Source organism: Wyeomyia smithii, chromosome 3 (assembly GCF_029784165.1).
Source record: "Wyeomyia smithii strain HCP4-BCI-WySm-NY-G18 chromosome 3, ASM2978416v1, whole genome shotgun sequence".
Classification (NCBI taxonomy): Eukaryota; Metazoa; Arthropoda; class Insecta; order Diptera; family Culicidae; genus Wyeomyia; species Wyeomyia smithii.
In genome coordinates, this window is record NC_073696.1 from 79760391 (window position 1) to 79780939 (window position 20549).

Consider the following 20549-nt stretch of genomic DNA (forward strand, 5'->3'; position numbering starts at 1 on the left):
TCAAAGACTATATAAAACTATACCTGCTTTGATCGATATTTGTGGCCTCAACATAATTTAAATGTGGTGTCGTACTATTTGAACGTTCCAAGTTCATTGATTCCTTGCGGTTTGTTTGAAGTCTGCAAATGCACGACGAATCGGCCATAGGATATGATCAAAGTCAAATAACAAATAACGAAATGACAACATCCTCGTCTGTTGGCTTCTGTACATCGCCTTAATTCTGAATATATTCATATTGGGTGGTATTCTGTCATTATCAGCAGACTTTCTGGCATCAATCTGACACCGGAAATACCCATATTGGGAGGTATTTTTGGTTGTTTTCCAGAAACTAAAAGTGGTCGTCTTCAAATTCAAAATAGTGTCCAGGGTCAATGTTTGGTTTCTATGCATCATCACGTTTACGGAAATATCCATATTGAGTATTATTCGGTCATTTCCGACTGTTGCCTATAAGTTGCCATTTAGCAATTCAATAAGGTGCCTGAGGTCAATTGTTAGCTCCTTGCATCATTCTGGTTCCAGAGATACTCATATTGGATAGTATTTGTTTATTTTAGGCTGTTTTTCACAAACCGGTAGTCGCCATCTTGGATTTCAAAATGGTATTTAGGATACTGGTTAAAGAAAAACTCATATTGGGTCACTTTGGACTGTTTTTCAGAAGTCGAAAGTCGTCATTTTGGACTCTAAAATTGCCTGTCAAATCAATTTCTGTCATCTGGGCGTAATTCTGGTTACGAAAACATTCATATTGAATGGTATTTGGTCATTTCCGGCTGTTTGCCAGACACCGGAAGTCACCATCTTAAAATTCAAGATTGTGTCTGTGATCAATTTTTAGCTTCTGTGCAACTTTCTGGTTCCAGAAATACTAATATTTAATGGGAATCGTCCATTTCAGGCTGTTTTCCAGAAACCGGAAATTGCCATCTTACAATTCAAAATGTTGTCTGAAGTCGATTTGTGGCTCCAGTGCATCATTACGGTTCCGGAAATACTCATATTGGGTGGTATTTGGTCATTTGCCGCTGTTTGTCCGACACCGGAAGTCGCCATTTTGGATTTCATAATGGCGTTTGGAGACAATTTCTGGATTTTGAACGGCATACTGGTTAAAGAAAAACTCATATTGGGTGGTATTTGGTCATTTTCTGCTGTTTTCAGAAACCGGAAGTCGCCATCTCAGAATTTAAAATGCTAGCTGTGGTCGATTTTAGCTCCTGTGTATTATTCTAGATCCAGATATTATTATTTTGGGTGGAAATTGGCAATTTTCGGCTGTTTTCCAGAAACCGGAAGTTGCCATCTTACAATCCAAAATCGTTAATGTGGATGGCGGTAAGGGTCTCATCGCTCTGGGGTGCGGCAAAAAAAGTATAAAATCGAACTTTCTGGTGAATATGCACCCATGGTGGGTGGTGAATCTTTCTATAATACTAAATTCGAAAATGGTTAGGATGTGGCTTTAATGTGAACCTCAATGTTTTGATATTTGGCCTAATTCTCTTCTAGTAAAGGAGAAGCTAACGAAAACTACTCCCTCTTAAACTGAGAGAGCAAACAAATATTTACCCCTAACACGCGATCATTAAGAGTGAAATGGAGCTCTGCGACTGAAATACTCTACGCCTAAATGTGGATAATTACTCACTCTGTGTGAGAGAAAGTCTAGTTCTCCAAGGGGTTTGGCAGGTAGAGAAGGAAATTTGAGCAAAAATGAGAACGGAAGAAGCCTGCCTACAAGTATTAAAATTTCTGAGAAATGCTAAAAACATATTTTGGACCACCAAGTCTATATTTTGGTCCACCTATATATTTAGAACCGTGCGTTAAAATATTTAGATCATAATCGATCTTTTTAGAGTAGAAACAATAGATTTGACGAGGGCATACTTCTGCCGTGAAGTTTTCCAATTGTTAGGTATCTGGAAATAACAAGATCAAGCTTATATCAGCTCTGCAGGTATTTGCAACCAGTTTCATATCGTTAAGAGAAATAAATTAAGAAATACTTTTGTGAATAACTAAAAGGTACTTCCCCGGTTAGCTTCCAACAGCCGAATGGTAACCAAAGAGCTGTCAAAGCTTGGCATGGCCAAAACGTGTTCGCTTTAGACAGAGACAAATACATTTCGACCATACCTTCAACTATTATTTTAACTTTTTTCAACTTGTTAGAGTATATTCTATGGTATTTTATTGATGTTACTACAACAACGAATTGTTTCAAAAGCATACATATTTTATTACAATAGCTTTCGGAAGTTAAATTGAATTCTACAGCCTCCTCTTGACTTTGGGTTGATTTAAGCATGATTTTGATTATTCTTGAACTAAATCCAAAATAAGTCAGTACTTTGCCGAAAACTATAGTTCAGTATGCTTCTTGGGTATGTTATTTCAATGATACATATAATATTCATTGAATTTATCAAATAAAATGCGAGAAACGTTCATGGGTGGGCCAAAATATGTAGGCCCCCGTGTCCCTATGTGGTGAAGGTTAGGAAAAAGTTTCAAGGTCGAATATTCCTTCACAGTTTCTATACGATTGGCTTTTTCGAGTAAAGCAGTCATCAAAAAGTGGTTGGTAAACGGCTGGGCATTGCGTACCAGCAGTGCAATCCGTTCTAGTAGACATAAAGTAGGCCCCAGTGTAGTCCAGAGCATACTGCCTCCAACTCCTATCCCTATCTCCACATGGCACCGACTGGAATACGAGCAACCAAGGGAAGATCGGTGAACCAGTGGAAACTTGGTCGTATGCTGACAGGTAAGGGGAGTTGTTCTCCTTGGAAAGCAGCTTGTCTGTTCCCCAGGTTAGGGGCAGCTCAAACAGCGTTTGATCCGGAGCGGACGGCTGAACAATGAAATGTGATGTCTCGGCAGCTACACCCAAGACGGCAGCCCAGTCGCGAAACTAGGCATCGCAGCTCTAACAGCATGCCTTACTCTGCTCGAATCGTCACGCGCGGTCATCTTGGCCAGAGAGCTACGGAATGCAAGTGTGAAGGTAGCAGCCATACAAGAGGTGCGTTGGCCAAAAACCGGAGAACGTGAATTCCTGGCGGTCGAACTAACGTTTGCACTTCATTCGAGTACCACATCTACTACAGTGGTGGCGACAGAGCGGAACGGGGCGTCGGTTTCGTTCTACCAGGAAATCGAATGAAGCATGTCATTAGGTAGAGGCCTATCAACCCTTTCCCGCTCATGGTGACTCTAAAGCATCAAGAATTATAATCATCATATCTTGACATAAAATAGTTTGTTGTGCTTATGATTGTTCCATAAACTTTTATATGCTGCCTCAGAACATCACTGGGCATTTTCTTCAAAATACTACAGTTGACAGTAATTTTAGTTAGCCTACAAAGTGTTCAGCTTGAATTCGCTCGTGAAGCTATAAATTTTAATGATAAACCTTGTGAGCGGAAGAGGGTTAATGACAGCCTATGCGTGTTGAGGATTAAGTTCAATTACAGCCTTATCAACGTGTACGCGTTGACAAACGATAAAACCGATGACGTAATGGTGGAGCTGTACGAGCTCCTTGAGAAAACGTATGTAGAGTGCTCGTGACACGAAATAAAGATCGCCATCGGGGATATAAACACATAAGTCGGACGAGATGATTTTTTTCGTCTCGTTATTGGTAGGGAGAGCCTTTACCAATGACAATGGCTTGAGGTTAACGAATTTCGTCGCAGCCAGGGGAATGACCATCTGTAGTACCCATATTGCACGTCTGAACGTTCGGAAGCACACCTGGAGACACCCTTAATGGAGAGGGCTGCTCCCAAATCGACTACATGCTGATCGATGGCCGGCACTTTTCAGACGTCATAGATGTGCGGTCCTTTAGAGGGCTAAACTTCGCTATCACTAACCCCGTGGTAGGCAAGATTTGCCCCCGGCTGTCCAACGTATTTAAATCGTGATCGGCGAAGAAGATACGTCTGGACGTTAGTAGCAGCTAATCGTGTAGGGGAATAGGATAGAAATTGGGGAGGACGGACAAGCTGTGGATCTACCAACATTGGGCGAGGTGAAGAATGCTTGTAAAGAACTGAAGAACCACAAAGCCGCTGGGAAGGGCGGCATACCGGCCGAACTTTTCAAAGCTGGGAGCGAGCGGCTGTGTAGAGCAGTTCACCAGACTATCCAAAGGGTATGGTCTCAGGGACAACTACCTAACGGTAGTGTCTCTGCGTCTCTCTGGTGTATAGGCCGCCTAGACTGGTTGGAAGGACTCATATGCCCAATCTACAAGAAGGGACATAGACTAGCCTGTAGTAATTATGGAGGCATAGCTCTCCTCAATTCCGCTTATAAAATTATCTCCCGTATCCTGTTCCAGCGACTAAGGCCGTTGCAGGAAGCCTTAGGAAGCAGGAATACCAATGCGGTTTTCTAGCGGGACGATCTACAATGAACCAGATGTTTACCTTGAGACAGATCTTCGACAAGTATCGAGAACACAACTTGCTTACACATCATCTGTTTACAGACTTCAGGGCGGCGTATGATACAGTGAAACGCAACGATGGTAGGTGTACAGAAGAGCGGCACCGTCATCACGACGTCGAACATGTCTCTGAGCTTCGCGGACGACATTGATATCATTGGTGCTAACCGTAGATCTGTTGAGAAGGCCTTTGCGGCACTCAGAAGGGAAGCTATAAGAGTTGGACTCACCATAAACACTGCCAAAACAAAGTACCGTGACTGCGGGTAATTCCACGCAGCACATTTTCCCGCACACTCATTCCTAAAAACATACTGCGCTCTACAGAACTCTGATCCTGTCGGTAGCGCTGGCCACGTAGCACGGATGTACGGATGTACTGGCCACGTAGCATGGATGTACGACCGGCAGAGATAATATTTAGCAGAGAACCGGATAGAGGCAGACCTCTCAAGCGCTGTATGTATGCTGTCGACAAGGATGCCCGAGCAGCGGGCGTAAGGAGAGACTGGAGCAGCTCGGAAACGGGTTTTGTGGAGGCGTATTCTAGAATCTGCATAGGATCTAAACGATCTGTCGCCATGAAAGTAAAGTAAGTAAGTAAGTCATCAAGCCGGGGGCCTAGCGTAGTTGGTATCGTCTCTGCCAATCACGCTCGACGCCTGGGTTCGAATCCCAACGCCGACATAGGTGTCGATGGTTGTGGGGTGGCGTGATCCACTCACAACCAACCCAACTGGTCTAGATTCAATCCTAACCGACACCAGGGGATTTTCTGAGGCGAAAAATCTCTATGATCCATCGCTTGAGGAAGTAAAGCCGTTAGCGCCGGTCCCTTAATCAACGAGTCGTAAATTAGGGTCCTGGGTGAAGTCGCCTCCCCAGGCGTCGGTGATTGGCACAACAAAAAAGTTAGTCATCAAAATGTCAAGCAAAACGACAAATTTTTTTGGTAAAACAACTACAACAAGAACTAACGTGTCTATTTCGTAGGCAACGAATTCAGTTGTAGCAGCCTTGCAGGATAATATTATGAAAACCCTTTTATAATAGAAATATTGGCATTCGGCGTCTTCCTACCGACTCTGTGTGTACGACCTTCGAGTCGACCTGTCTTTGCTATAGTGTGTTTTGAAGAGTTATTTTGTAAGACTTTCATGAGGTGAAAGCCGCATTCACGTTTTTCCATGGTGGTGGGGAATCTATAACCAGACACCAGAGAAGAGGACTAAGGGAATGGAGTTGAGTTTTTTTTTAGATCCGACCCACTAATTTCACCAGTCTTCAGCCCTATTTCTTCTTGGGACTACCGTTAGACATTGCTTAAGGGAGAGGCCATCGTGATTGATGCACCTGCATACTTTGTAAAGTTCTTAGTTAGCCACCTGGAGACGGGCAGTAAGCTATCGCTGGAACTTCGATGGTTGACTCGTCGATCGATGCCTTGCAATTTGAGAACCATCCGGGAAGCAGACTACTTTTTAGATGTCTTCGTCATCGTACATTTTCCGGTGTGGTATCTGGCCCGCTCACTGTCAATATTCCGCTCCTTGCCTGTGCGAAGCGAGAGCATACAAAGAGTACATTCTAATGCCGCAATAGCCGTTGAAGCTCTTCTGCAGACAAAATCGACGTGACTCCCAAACGTGAGCTTGATGTCGGTCAGCATTCCCAGGAGTTCCATGGGTCGCTTTGAGGCGGTAGTGCATCCACCAGCACTGATCGTTGCCTGTTGTTCCGATTTGTGATTGTGATTTGTGAATCCAGCCTTCTGGAGCGCTTCCAATCTTCTATAACGTATAGAAAATGCGGCTTTCAATTCGACCACGTTGGTTAACTCCCCGTGGACCCCTAGAAATATGTCGTCCACGAATCTAAGATTCCTCTTCTCCGGAGGGAGCTTTAGTTTCATTACAACGTCATACATAACATTTCCCAGTGTCGGGCCCTGAATGAAATTGAGACGCATTTTTGATCCTCTTGCGTGTTGTAAACTAGTGCTCGATTCTGAAAGTAGGGAAACTGCTCCATTATTCATCTCAGTCCGTATATTCATCTCATTCAACATGTAAACACAATTGAAAACAGGAAAAAACGCATATATTCTTCTTAAACCAATCTGCTAATCCATGGAATGGATTCTTCTTAGTTCACTTTAGATTCCTCATAAAGTATAATCCTCAAAAACTCACTTAAAAGCACTAAATTTGATATTGTAGTCGGGCATCTGCACTCGAAAACACATTTATTTCAATCACCTACATCAGAAAACAAAATACGCGCATCGTTCTATACGGCTACAACGGGACTCGTTCAGCAGCCATCCAAAGTTTTTTTCATCACTAGTGGACCACTTTTTATTTTAATCACTAAACAAAACCACTCACTACACTAAGAATACTTTAATCTTTGAAATGTTCACCTCAAATTTTCTAAAATAAGCTTGAATTAGCAGAAATATATGAGATGAATTTCTACAATTCCTAAATTTCAACTGTATGTATTCTCATCTGTTTTCACTGCGTTGAAGAAAATCAATAGTTGCCAAATCAGTTTCTGGTAATACGAAAAAATCATGCTGAAAATGTTGAATTATTCCGACATAATTGACATAAATCTACAGCACTGTAGTTGTTACCTAGGTTACCTACTTTGCACGTAAACAACTGCAGCGGATATCTAGGTAACCTACTACGACGGGCTGCCGCTACGTTCATTCATTATAATGTGATTAATTCATAATTAACAGTATGATAAATATGGGGGCGTTGTGAGATGAATAATTGAGCAGTGATTCAAGTTTTGAGATGGATTTGGAAGCGTTGTGAAATATGGCTTGTTTTACAAAATGCAGGATAAATCTAGCTAAGTTTACTTAATATACAATGCTAAACGATTTCATGAGAGCACGCAAGCGTATTTTGTTAATTTTTTCAATGATTTCGTGAAAATTTGGTGTTTAATCCGTGCATTCTTCGTGAATATTGGCTAAATGAGATGAATAATGGAGCAGTTCCCCTAGTTCCATAGAATCTAGAACAATGGCACGCGGAGACTCTGAAGCGCATTGGTTCTAGAGTCCCAGCTGGCGCTATTGAAGGCGTTCTGCACGTATAATGTGACGATTACGTAATAGCGGGTGCCCCTTTTTTACGCTGAAGCGCTATCTTCGCCGTCTTGTTGGAGGAGAGAATGGCATCCACCGTAAACCTGTCCTTTTGGAAGTGGTTTCCCGGCATTAAGATCAGTCTTTGACGCTTCAATTTGTCTGGTAAGAGGCAGTAGCCTAGGCATTTCTGCATGACCACCCTGAACAACCCGGAGGCTACCTGCATGGTCGTCTTAATGGTCAAGTTCGGGACTCTATCAGGTCCCGGTGCCTTACTCCCCTTTAGGAGGTTGTTGGCGAACTCAATTGGTACCTCATCAACCCTTGGCTCGTGGCGTGGAAAATGCCCCTCAATGATTCGCTCCAACATCGCCGAGGAATGCTCTGCAGGTGCTTACACTCCTCTGGTATTGGTCATTACAATTCTGTAGGCTTCATCCCACGGATTCGTGTTGGCATTAGTGCACAGTCTCTCAAAGCTGGTACGTTTACTAGCCTTTGCTGCGCTCTTGAGCGTTGCTTTTGCAGATGCGAATGCAACGTGGCGCTCCGTTCTATGCGCCTTGGTACACGCATGCTGCATCCTCCGCCTCCAATAAAGGCACTCTCTGCGTAGATTTGCTATTACATCGGTTCACTAGTATGCCGGTGGCCTTCTATTTCTAGGCTGACAAGATCTAGGCATATGAGCGTCACACGCCTGCAACAGCGTGGCAATTAGTTGATTCTGTGTTCTTTTCTAATTACCTCCGCAAATAAATTGGCATTAAAGTGCGATGTTTGGTGTAGTTGTCATCTATCCTCCAGTTCGTTATCAGTCCCGAGCAGCAGAACGTCACATCTATAATCGACTCCGCACCGTTCCTTATATAGGTGCCTTTTGCACCGACCTTGGCCAGGTCTAAGTTGGGCTTCAGGAAATCTTCCAATAAAATCTGGCACCTCTGGTTCGTACAGCGACTTCTCCACTTAACAGCCCTACCGTTGAAATCACCCGCAACCACCAACGGCGTCAGACCCGTCAGTTCAACAACTACTCTTAAGACCATAAAAACGAATCTTTCGTAGACAGTAGTAGAATACTGCTTCCATCTAGGCAACCATGTAATCTTCGTTGTCACAACCCCCCTGAACCGCATATCTGCTCATCGTTCATATGACCACAATACTGAACTTATCCGTTACCGTTTCCGGGAGGGATCCGGTAGAGATCCGAAACAATGGCAATGTCGACAATGGCTCAGAGGCTACGTGGTAGAGCAGCTGCTGTGTCGCGTAGTAAAGTTTCAGGTTCAATAGTGTTACCATCATGTCAGCGGTAGCCGGGTTGATAGTCGTGCACTAGGGGCCTCTCTTGGGGTGCTTAACGATCCGGTTCTCGGTTCATGTTAGACATTTAGGAGGCGCCCCGCAGTCCCGAGTCGCATTCATTTGGGCAGCATTATCTGCAGTAGTTCTACGCCAAGATGTGGTATACATTTTTCATTGATATATTTATTCGACCAAATTTTTCGTAAAATTCAGCAAAAAGCAAGTATGAAGGTATCGGTTGTAGTAGTAATAGTATTATAAGATAATTCAACTTAACTTTTGAGTAAAAAACTGATTCCTAATAGATTTATTCTAGCCGGTAGATTGAATTTTTTTCTTCCTAAACGTAAATTGAATTATTAAAATAAGACGTGACGTTCAATGCAGCTAGAAAGAGACCAAATTGGTCCAGTCATGCCTTTAATATCTCTACACAGTTCTTGATTGAATGACTTTTTAGGTTATTTTCGAAACCAATTTATAGCGTTCATAACTATTTCAAAGGTCATAATATGATCTTACTGATTTTCCACGCATCCGAGACGGGATTTCAGTTTCTGATGTACCTACCGATATGTTAAACGAAATCAAGTTTTGAATTACATTTTTGCCTTTCTCCTAGAAAGGTATAGCAATCACTTGCAAAACCGAAAGTATAAAAGTGCTCCAAAGGGCCGAATGGCATATATCACTCGACTCAGCTCGACAAGCTATGCATTTTCTGTATGTGTGTGTGTGTATGTGTGTGTGTGTATGTGCAGATTTTTACTCTCACTCACTTTTCTCAGAGATGGCCAAACCGATTTTTATGAAATTAATTGCAAATGATAGGTCTTGTCGTCCCATAAGGCCCTATTTAATTTTAATGTAATCGGATTTTTAGTTTAGAGATTATGTATCAAAATGTAAAAATCATGAAACATCATTATCTCCAAAACCACATAACCGATTTGAACAAAATTGGTCTCAAAAGAACGGGCTACCTGAGAAACCCTTACCTTTTGAATTTTATAAAGATTGGACTTGTGGTTTAAAAGTTATGAAAAGAAACGTGTTTTTAGGACTGTTTACTCTCACTCATGTTTCTCAGAGATGGCTGACCCGATTTCCTCATAACACTCTATTGAATTTTACTGTAATCGGACTGTAATTTCGTCTGTATTGTACCGAAATGTGAAAATCACGAAACTTCATTATCTCTGAAACTATACAACCGATTTGATCAATATTATTATCAGATGAGCGGGCTAGTTAAGAGTTAACTGATAAATTATGATTGAACACGTGGTTTCAAAAAATTTTGGCTGCCCTGTACGTTCCTATTTCATTTGATTATAATCGAACTTAAGCAACCGTTATGTATTAAATTATTTATAAAACAACGAAAGTCTATTATTTCAATGATTACAAGACTTATTTGAACATAACTAGTGTCATACGAACGAGTCATCTCTCAAACTTACAAATAACAAACTTCATAACTATTTGTTATGTGGCTCAAAAGTTTTTTTTTTTTTTTCTTCACATAAGGCTCAAAAGTTATGGAAAGAAAAGAAAGTCAAAGACCATTGAAAACTACACCTGCTTTGATCGATATAGAGGCCTCAACATAATTTAAATGTGGTATCATACTATTTGAACGTTCCAAATTCATTGATTCTTTGCGTGTTTAAAATCTGCAAATGCAAGACGAATCGGCCATAGGATATGATCAAAGACAAATAACAAATCGTTTAAAATGATTGGTTTTATCGAAATGACAACATCCTTGACTTTTGGCTTCTGTACATCGTTTTAATTCTGAATATATTCATATTGGGTGGTATTCGATCATTTTCTGCAGATTTTCTGGCATCAATCTAACACCGGAAATACCCATATTGGAAGGTATTTAGTTATTTTGGTTGTTTTTATAAACTAAAAGTGGTCCTCTTTACACTAGTAAGTAAGAGCAATAAGTGTTGTTGTCTGGTCCCGTTTACGTGTCCGTTCTATCAGTGTTGTATGGTCGTCTTTAAGTTCAAAATGCTGTCCAGGGTCAATGTTTGGTTTCTATGCATCATCTCGATTACGTGAGTATCCATATTGAGTATTATTCGGTTATTTTCAACTGTTTCCTAGAAGTTGCCATTTAGCAATTTAAAATGGCGTCTGAGGTCAATTGTTAGCTCCTTGCATCATTCTGGTTCCAGAGATACTCATATTGGATAGTATTTGTTTATTTTAGGCTGTTTTTCACAAACCGGTAGTCGCCATCTTGGATTAAAAAATGGTATTTAAGATACTTTCTGGCCTCTGAGCGTCATTCGGGTTGAAGAAACACCCATATTGGGTGTTATTCGATTATTTTCGGCTGTTTCCCAGAAACCTGAAGTCGCCAACCTAGAATCCAAAATGGGGTCTGTGGTCGATTTTAGCTGCTGTGTATCATTCTAGATCCGGAGGGAGATACTCATGTTAGACGGAAATAGGCCATTTTGGCTGTTTTCCAGAAACCAGAAGTTGCCATCCTGCAATTCATAATGGTGCCTGAGGTCAATTTTTAGCTTCTTGCAACATTCTGGCTCCGGAGATACTCATATTGGGTGGTATTTGGTCACTTTGGGCTGTTTTTCAGAAACCGAAAGTTGTCATTTTGGACTTCAAAATTGCCTGTGAATTCTGGTTCCGAAAACATTCATATTGAATGGTATTTGGTCATTTCCGGCTGTTTGCCAGACACCGGAAGTCACCATCTGAAAATTCAAGATTGTGTCTGTGATCAATTTTTAGCTTCTGTCCATCTGTTTTGGGAATCTTCCATTTCAGGCCGTTTTACAGAAACCGGAAGTTGCCATCTTACAATTCAAAATGTTATCTGAAGTCGATTTGTGGCTCCAGTGCATCATTACGGTTCCGGAAATACCCATATTGGGTGGTATTTGGTCGTTTGCCGCTGTTTTTCAGAAACCGGAAGTTTGGATTTCATGATTTTGACTCCATTTTGGATTTCATAATGGCATTTGAAGACAATTTCGATCGATTTTAGCTCCTGTGTATCATTTTAGATCCGGATATTATTATATTGGGTAGAAATAGGCCATTTTTGGCTGTTTCCCTAAAACCGGAAGTCGCCATCTTACAATCCAATATGTTGCCTGAGGTCGATTATGGAACAAATTTATTACCAATAAAACATTCACCTGGCAAATATGGTTCCATTTAGTTGGTTAGCTCTCGAGATGTGCAGAAATTTGTGTTTCATTTCCACTTCCAGAAAAAGGAGGGGCGTCCAACTATTATGGACATATTTGTTACCCCTCAAAACATCCGCATGCCAAATTCGGTTTCATTTGCTTGGTTTGTTCTTGAGTTGTGCTGAAATTTATGTGTCATTTGTATGGGACCTCTCCCTTCCAGGAGTGGGAGGGGTCTCAAACTATCATAGGAACCTTTATCGGCATTAAAAACCCCTACATACAAATTTTCACGTCGATCGGTTCGGTAGTTTTTGAACCTATATGGATCAGACAGACAGACCGGACTGCATTTTTATATGTATAGATTACAACATCCATGTTTTAGAACCTAAAGAGTGAATATACATTTATTGGATTGAAGCGTTCATGTAAATCTATTTTCACAAATAATAAGATTGAATGAGAAAGGCTGGGTCTGACCGCTAGGTGGATTAATTTAGGTTTTTATTATCAAGTTAGACGTTGTGAAATCAAGCTTGTTTTCCTTATTCCCACTACAATGTAAACTCTATAGTGTCTTTTGTGAGTCTTTCACTCCTGTCATGAGCGGCGTCAGAAGACGATATCGTCATACCAAAATGCATATCCATCAAACTTTCTGGCCCTAGGCAGCAAGATAAAGAATAGCTTGCACATTTTTCATCCCATTTGCGGTGAATGGCTGGCGGAGCATTAAAATATGACGAAAATGCCGCTGTGGTTCTATCTATGGGCCCAATTACGTATGCTGCACCGGAGTCAAGGTGTCGACAAGGGGTGTCGCAAAAAAGAATTGCCAATGTTCAGACTTTTGATCCTTGGAGAGTCTGAATACAATTGACGCTACCGAAGTCCAATTCGCACCAGCAATATGCAGTGAAAGTTACCTGAGCATTCCAGGGGATCACAAAGAGAGGAAAAAAGAGAGCAATATGATGGCTTTGCAAATATACTAGCTTTTCGGTCTGCTACTGGCTTTAGCTTTGCCGTTCATTCGAAACGGGAAGCAACCAGTAGCGCAAACCCCGTTGTTTATTGTGTTGTTTTATAGTGCTATCTTTTTACGGTGGAACATGATCGTTATTGCAACCTTCGAAGTACGAAATTGGCTATGAGCTGTACATTTAACACAAGCACTGGTTGCTGGTACACCACAAGCTTAGCCTTCACAGTTTCAAGGAGGAAGCGAAATTTTCACGCTTTCCACGATACCACCTATTGTTTATGCAAGCAGTTTTTTGTGCTTCGCAAATATAATAAAGAGTATGTGTGTAAATTGCATTCTGAGCTATGAATATCAAATTGCCTGCGGGTTGTTTGCCGCTATATCCTGTTGAATGTCTGTTTGCCATGCCGTTAGGTTGCGGAACGAATGCGAGGGGACGGGCGAGAAGTGCGATAAGGATCATTGTCATGAGCAAGGTATATGGAATCAGTTCGGTTAGTTCGTGGATCGTTGATTCACCAAAGAAATCCTTTACGAATAAATGATTGTCTACCTATATGAGCTTAACAACTAGCTGCGGAATTTGGCGGCATTGAGTAGAGATAATTCAAACTGTCAAATCGTGAGTGGCAAGCAAGAGGAAAATAAAAGGTTGGTCTAACATTTTAAACACAGTAAAAGATAAAAATGTTTAGAGAAGAGTTTTTTTTATTGAATAAGAACGACCATTTTTATCTAAAATAGCAGCACTTCTGAAGTTGGCTCAAACCAACCTGAGTGTATTGTTTGTAAGGCTTCGTTTCACCCTCTACAACTAAATTATTTCATGTATTAACCTGTCCGTTTTTTCTACTCTTGTTCCAGATTGGGTCTTACACCCCACAGTAAGGTTTGGGTCGGTGCCTGGTGGATTGGATTCGTTTTTATGGCTGCTTTTTGTCTGCTGCTGGCAATACCGATACTGGCGTATCCTCGAGCCCTGCCCGGTTCGGACAAGCTGGAGAAAGTTTCCGAGGCGCACAAAGGCGATGCCGACCAGAACAAGCAAACGTTTACCAAGATCCGAGAAATCCCAAAAGCGCTGGTCGCACTGCTAAAGAATCCAACGTTTTTCTTCCTTAACCTGGCGGGTGCCTCCGAGGGACTCGTTATATCCGGTTTTGCTGTATTCCTGCCGAAGTTGATTGAAAACCAGTTCAGTGTGACTGCCGTCTGGTCGGCATTATTGATGGGTAGGTAGAAAAAATAGACCATTTCACATGTGAATTTTCTTTTTAAAAAATACTCTATGTGGAAGATTAGGGATATCATTGAAGTTGTTTTACGGAATTGCAAACTGCTGTAATAAGCAAAGAAGCTAGTAATTTCTCACATTAAGCATAATAGCTATCATATTGTTTAAGAAATTTGGCGAAATGTGAATTATTTCTCAACTGCTAGAAAGCTTTCACGAAAGAACCGAACGAGAATGTAAAAGTTACAATGCAGGAGTTTATTTATTTATTTATTGACAATTTTAAGACTTCATATAAAACACTGTAGATTATATCATTTTTGTCTTCTTCATTTTCTATCGAAACCTTAACGAAATCAAAGCAGAGAAGCATAGGAAATTTTATAACCATTGATACAATGCAATGTTCAACATTTTTTGTCTGTTTTCTAATTTGAAAGTCACCTCCTGATTACCCAATGTTGCTTGAACTTCAATATCATCTCTCATACCCCCAATTTTCCCCCAGAAATAAGGAAATTCAATTTAAATAGTGCCAAAAAACAAATATTTTATTTTCTGGTAAAGTTCTTCAAAGAACTGTTGTTAAAAGGAGTTTCCAGTAAACAGTAATGATTTTCAGCTAATAACACTGGTAAACAAGGGTTTTGCACAAGAGCTCCAATTGGAAAAATAAAGATTATAGCTTTCTATTTTTGTGAATTTTGGAGACTGGCACATTATCTCGAATGAGTTTACAGGTATGGTTAAACAACTATAATCTTTCTAGGGCAACTGTTTTGAGCTTTGTTTCCTGTAGAAGCTTGAGATTACTGCACAGTAGGCTGTCCCAAAAAAAATCGATGTTGAAAAAGTCAAAGTGCTCAGCCCTAAATTGAAAGATACCTAATGTTATTTATAGTATTTTTGTGGAACATTTCGACTTTCTAAAAAATCGTTTTCAGGTTGCCCAAACGCGATTTATGAAAAAATGACATTTTCAAGCTACTTAGCTTAAAAAAGTCATTTTTTCATAAATCACGTTTGGGCAACCTGAAAACAATTTTTTAGAAAGTCGAAATGTTCTACAAAAATGCTATAAATAACATTATCTTTCAATTTAGGGCTGAGCACCCTGACTTTTTCAACTTCGATTTTTTTGGGACACCCTACTGCACAGTGTTTTATTTGGAAAAGTTTCTATGTATTTTATTGCGCTTCTTTCAGAATGGATGATTTATTGGTTAATTTACCTAGAAGTGATATGAAAAATTAATTTTTTCAGAACAATGATATTTATTATTATTATTATGTGTGAAACTGAACTGAAAATTTATATTTTTCTTTATAAGTCTTTCACATGATTTTCTATATTTTTATGGCCTTCTATTAAATTGTGCAATTTTTATGGGTTTATATTTTTGTTGAAGATTGTAACCGCTGTATTTAGAAATACCAAAGTTTTTTAAAAAAGTAGGAGCTTTCATGCAAAAGATTTTTTTTCATTAAAACAAACAAAAAGACTCTATTTGACAAATGAGTTCATATACTTTTGGAAGTAGAATAGACGTGCTTTCAGAATATCGAATACTTATCTGGGTATTTTTGCGTACGAATGAGTAATTTATAGTTGAACTAACCCTTGAAAAACCGTTAATGCTCCCATAACTTTTTTATTTTGAACTGTAGCTGAACATAGCTAGATCAAATGTTCAGCGAAAATCTGTATTTTTATTTGCCTTATAGGAGAACTGCTCCATTATTCATCTCATTAAGCCGATACTCACGAAGAATGCACGGATTAAACAACAAGTTTTCATGAAATCATTGAACAAATAAACAAAATACGTTTACGTGCTCTTAAAGAATCGTTCAGTATTGTATATTTAGATTTATCCTGAATTTTGTAAAACAAACCATTTTGCACAACGCTCCCATATCCACCTCAAAACTTATATCACTGCTCAATTATTCATCTCACGACGCCCCCATATTCATCACACTGCAGTGCACTGTTATCATGAATGAATGTAGCCGTAGCCCGTCGTAGTAGGTTACCTAGGTATCCGCTGTAGTTGTTTACCGTAAATTGAGAACCTAGGTAACCACTGCAGTGCTGTCGAATTATGTCGGAATAATTCAACATTTTCAGTATGATTTGTTCGTATTAACAGAAACCGATTTGGCAACTTTTGATTTTCTTCAAGGCAGTGAAAACAGATGAAAATACATACAGTTGAAATTTAGGAATTGTAGAAATTCATCTCATATATTTCTGCTAATTCAAGCTGGTTTTTGAAAATTTGAGGTGAACGTTTCGAAGATTAAAGTATTCTTAGTGTAGTGAGTGATTTTGTTTAGTGATTAAAATAAAAAATGGTCCGCTAGTGATGAGAAAAACTTTGGTTGGCTGCTGAACGAGTCCCGTTATAGCCGTACAGAACAATGCGCGGACTTGGTTTTCTGAGGTAGGTGATTGAATTAAACGAGTTTTCGAGTGCAGATGTCTGACTATTATATCAAATTTAGAGCTTTTAAGTGAGTTTTTGAGGATTCTACTTTATGAGAAATCTAAAGTGAACTAAGAAGAATCCATTCCATGGATTAGCAGATCGATTTAGTTAGAAAATATGCGTTTTTTCTGTTTTCAATTGTGTTTTCATGTTTTATGAGATGAATATATGGGCTGAGATGAATAATGGAGCAGTTTCCCTAATTTTCTAGAAGATATAAAATATGTAGAAAATCCAGGAAAATAGTTATATTGAAAATTATGATTTGAGTGAGTTTTGTATATAAAACCTTTTTATATCTTTTTTAACATAAGAGATAAAAATTCGACACCCTCGACAAAGTTGCTAGCAGAAATAATTGCCACAATTTTCTCGAAGACACTGCACAGTGGTACAGAACGTTAATTTAGGCGGACATGGGGTTTTCGACGCGATTTTGTGATTTTACAGCAATACTTTCTATGGAGAAGTTGCTTCTTATATATAGGTCTATATATACACTTGAATGAAAATTAGGGTGGTCTTTAAACCTGCAAAATATAACAACTAAAATTCTTATTTGTGAAAAAAATGTTGAACTATCTTTGGCAAAGTTGTAGATCACTTGATATTAAGCAATTTTGTAGAAAACTACTTTTTTGTAGCTCTTTAAACTTTAAAAGACGCAACTTTTGGTTGCTAAACTTCGAAGATATCTTCTACGGATGAAGAGTTATTAATGTTTTAATTTTTGAAATACGTTTTTTTTTTTAAAGTTGATATCTCTGAATGGGGCAAATGAAAACAATATTTTCTGGTTTCATTTGGAAGAGCAATTCGTGTACTTTATCATATGAAAAAATTGGAGATATACTTTTTCTTGAAATTTAATAAATCTAATTTGAATCTGCTAACTTTTGTCAAAAAAGTAAAATTTTTTCATTTATAGTTTATTTATTTGTTAAAACTACTGTACATATTTTTCGGTTAAGTTATAGAGAAGCTTAGTCAAGATAACTTCGCACATAAAACCACCTATATCTCTCAAATTGACTGATAAAGTGTAACTTTGCCTGATGGATCCACGATTTTTCATATATAAATATATATTTATTTCTATACTTGCAACCAATTTCTCAGATACAAAAGACAAGTTTTTATCGCAGTGGCACTTCTGCATAATGCTCTCCAGGCAAACAAAAAAAAAAGTCCCAGCATAGTTCTTTCTGTTTAGTTTTTAAAACTTCCATTCTGTCGCCAATGGCAACCTTTACATATTACATATTGAACTTTGCAACATATCTTCACTTTATAAATTACATCAGTGTCAGTGGCGTAGTGTGACTAGGTGACACCCGGGGCATAAAATTTTGGGTGTCACCCCCCTAAGTCGCAATAAAAATTATATTACAACCAATAGGGGAAAATGTATATAATTTTCGTGAGTGTCACCTCTGTAAGCATTGCTAGCTTAAGCAATGAAGGTGGTAGGGATTGCTGAGAGTTATGAACCGCTGGCATTGGAAATGCAATGCAAGATCTACAGGAAGGGTTTGTCGTGAGTTGCTGTCACACCCCCACGCACCGATAGGCCAGAGTTAGTCCACCGCACCCTAAAGCACGCAGCCCACCACCCATCGGTTTTCCAGACACCAGCACCCAATATAGAGCAGGCGAAAATATAAATGGCAGATGGGGAAAAAGCGCGGCTGCGATTATTGGCGCGAAAATTTAGACGAGGCCAACGTCTTAGGGCAAGGAGGAATGACCTGCTGTAGCCACTACACTTACTCAGTAACCAGATTCCGAATTGAACGGTCACGACCTGCGGAAAATTAACTAGAAACCAAGAAGACAAGCGACTCTAAGGAGACAGTAAAAAGTGTGTGGCTATAGTGAACAGCAGGTAAGGCACTCTCCTTGTCCCGTAACAATTGCCTCGTCACCAGTCAGCCAATCAGGCTAAAAAAGCAACGCTTATTTCCCAGAGCCCCGCTGTTTTGGATTAAACACGAGTACGCCGAGAATCCCATTGGACCCTGCGCCGGTGACTGAGGACGCCGATTAGGAGCCATTTTGGCGGCAAAGGCCGCAAGACGACGCCGGACAGAACGTGGGTGTGCAGGAACCAGGTGCAACGAGAAGGTGGACTGTGCGCTGACGGTGAAACGGGGCCCCGGAGTAGAACGAAAGTGAATAAGGTTAGCTAGAAATAAGAAAGTGGGTGACGAACGCTAGTAATAAAAATTGTGTACATAGAGACTCAGACAAGCATTTTCCTGGAACCGCGAAATTTTCTTAGTAAGCCGACCCTGAGGCTGTTGTTCAGGGAGTCCCTACAGCGCTCGCTGCTGAAGCTGGGACAATACTTACACCTCTGAAGCATGGTAATTGATTATTATTTTCGCGGATGTCACACTTCTAGAAGTGACACGCATGAAAATATTCGAATGGATGTCGCCTCATACCGCCTCCTCCGCCACACCACGCTACGCCAGTGATCAGTGTTTTTAGTTTTTAAAACTGTAACTTTTAAAGTGAATATATGATTACAAGTTCAACACGCATCTAGTGTATAGAGTTAAAAATAAGTTTATATATGAAAAATCGTGGATCCATCAGGCAAAGTTACATTATATCAGTCAATTTGAGAGATATAGGTGGTTTTATGTGCGAAGTTATCTTGACTAAGCTTCTCTATAACTTTACCGAAAAATATGTACAGTAGTTTTACCAAATAAATAACCTATAAATGAAATTTTTTTACTTTTTTGACAAAAGTTAGCAGATTCAAATTAGTATTATTAAATTTCAAGAAAAAGTACATCTCCAATTTTTTCATATGATAAAGTACACGAATTGCTCTTCCAAATGAAACCAGAAGATATTGTTTTCATTTGCCCCATTCAGAGATATCAACTTTTGAAAAATAGTAAGAGGGTGGTATCCGGGATACGACCGCATAGTTGACGTAGGACTACAATAGTTTTATATTTCCCTTTGAGGCTCTGTTGGATTTGAGCTCGTTTTACTTTTGGCACGGTCTAAACACAATTCAGAGTCTTCTTGTTTATTTCAACAAATTTAAGCTCAACATCCTCCAAAAGAAAGGTATTTTGGTTCCTAATGTTGCCGAAGCAAATGACCGAAATCGGTAAAACGGTACAGTCAATTTTCTTCAATAGAAAGGCAAAAGGCAAGCTTCTATACAGACCTAAAATGAGTACGATTTAGTAGAAATTAAACAATATTTATTTGTTTTGTGAAAGATGGCTCACTCTCCGATCACCAAGTTCCAAAGATGTGACATAATAAAATTTTCCTGCAGTTACAAGTTCGTTTTTGAACAAAAATTTATATTCACAGATAATTTAAAATGGACATGAGATAACCAGAGTGTAGAGTTCAAAAATAAACAACGCATTTTATCTGTACAATGAAGCTAATTTATATACCCTGATATCTGCCTCTACCGAATTTTGCTGTTCCCGGTGGCGCAGCGTATTTTGAGGCACCCGAATAATCATACTGAATTCTGATATTTGATACTACATATACGAAACAAGAAGAAGAAGAAGACAATTCAAACGGCAATTCGATTGTGTTCCAGATCGCAAAACGATACCTACGCGTTAACCCAACACGCCCCACTGTGCGTCGGCAACGGCAATGTAGTCTTGACTTGGCTTGGCTGCACACAAATGAATATCGAGTTCTACTGCACTGATAGACGACGAGTGACCAGCGCTCTATTCATATATTGCTCGGTACAGTACTGTTCCT

At 39.6% G+C, this 20549-nt stretch overlaps 1 protein-coding gene across 1 annotated transcript in view; it reads left to right on the forward strand.

Annotated features, from left to right (window-relative positions):
- Window positions 1-20549, forward strand: part of LOC129731740 (solute carrier organic anion transporter family member 4A1) — a 67721-nt gene that overhangs the window by 40958 nt on the left and 6214 nt on the right. The window contains exon 5 of the mRNA XM_055691984.1: window positions 13926-14293. Within this exon, the coding sequence (XP_055547959.1) occupies window positions 13926-14293 (368 nt within the window). The remainder of the gene's footprint in view (window positions 1-13925; window positions 14294-20549) is intronic.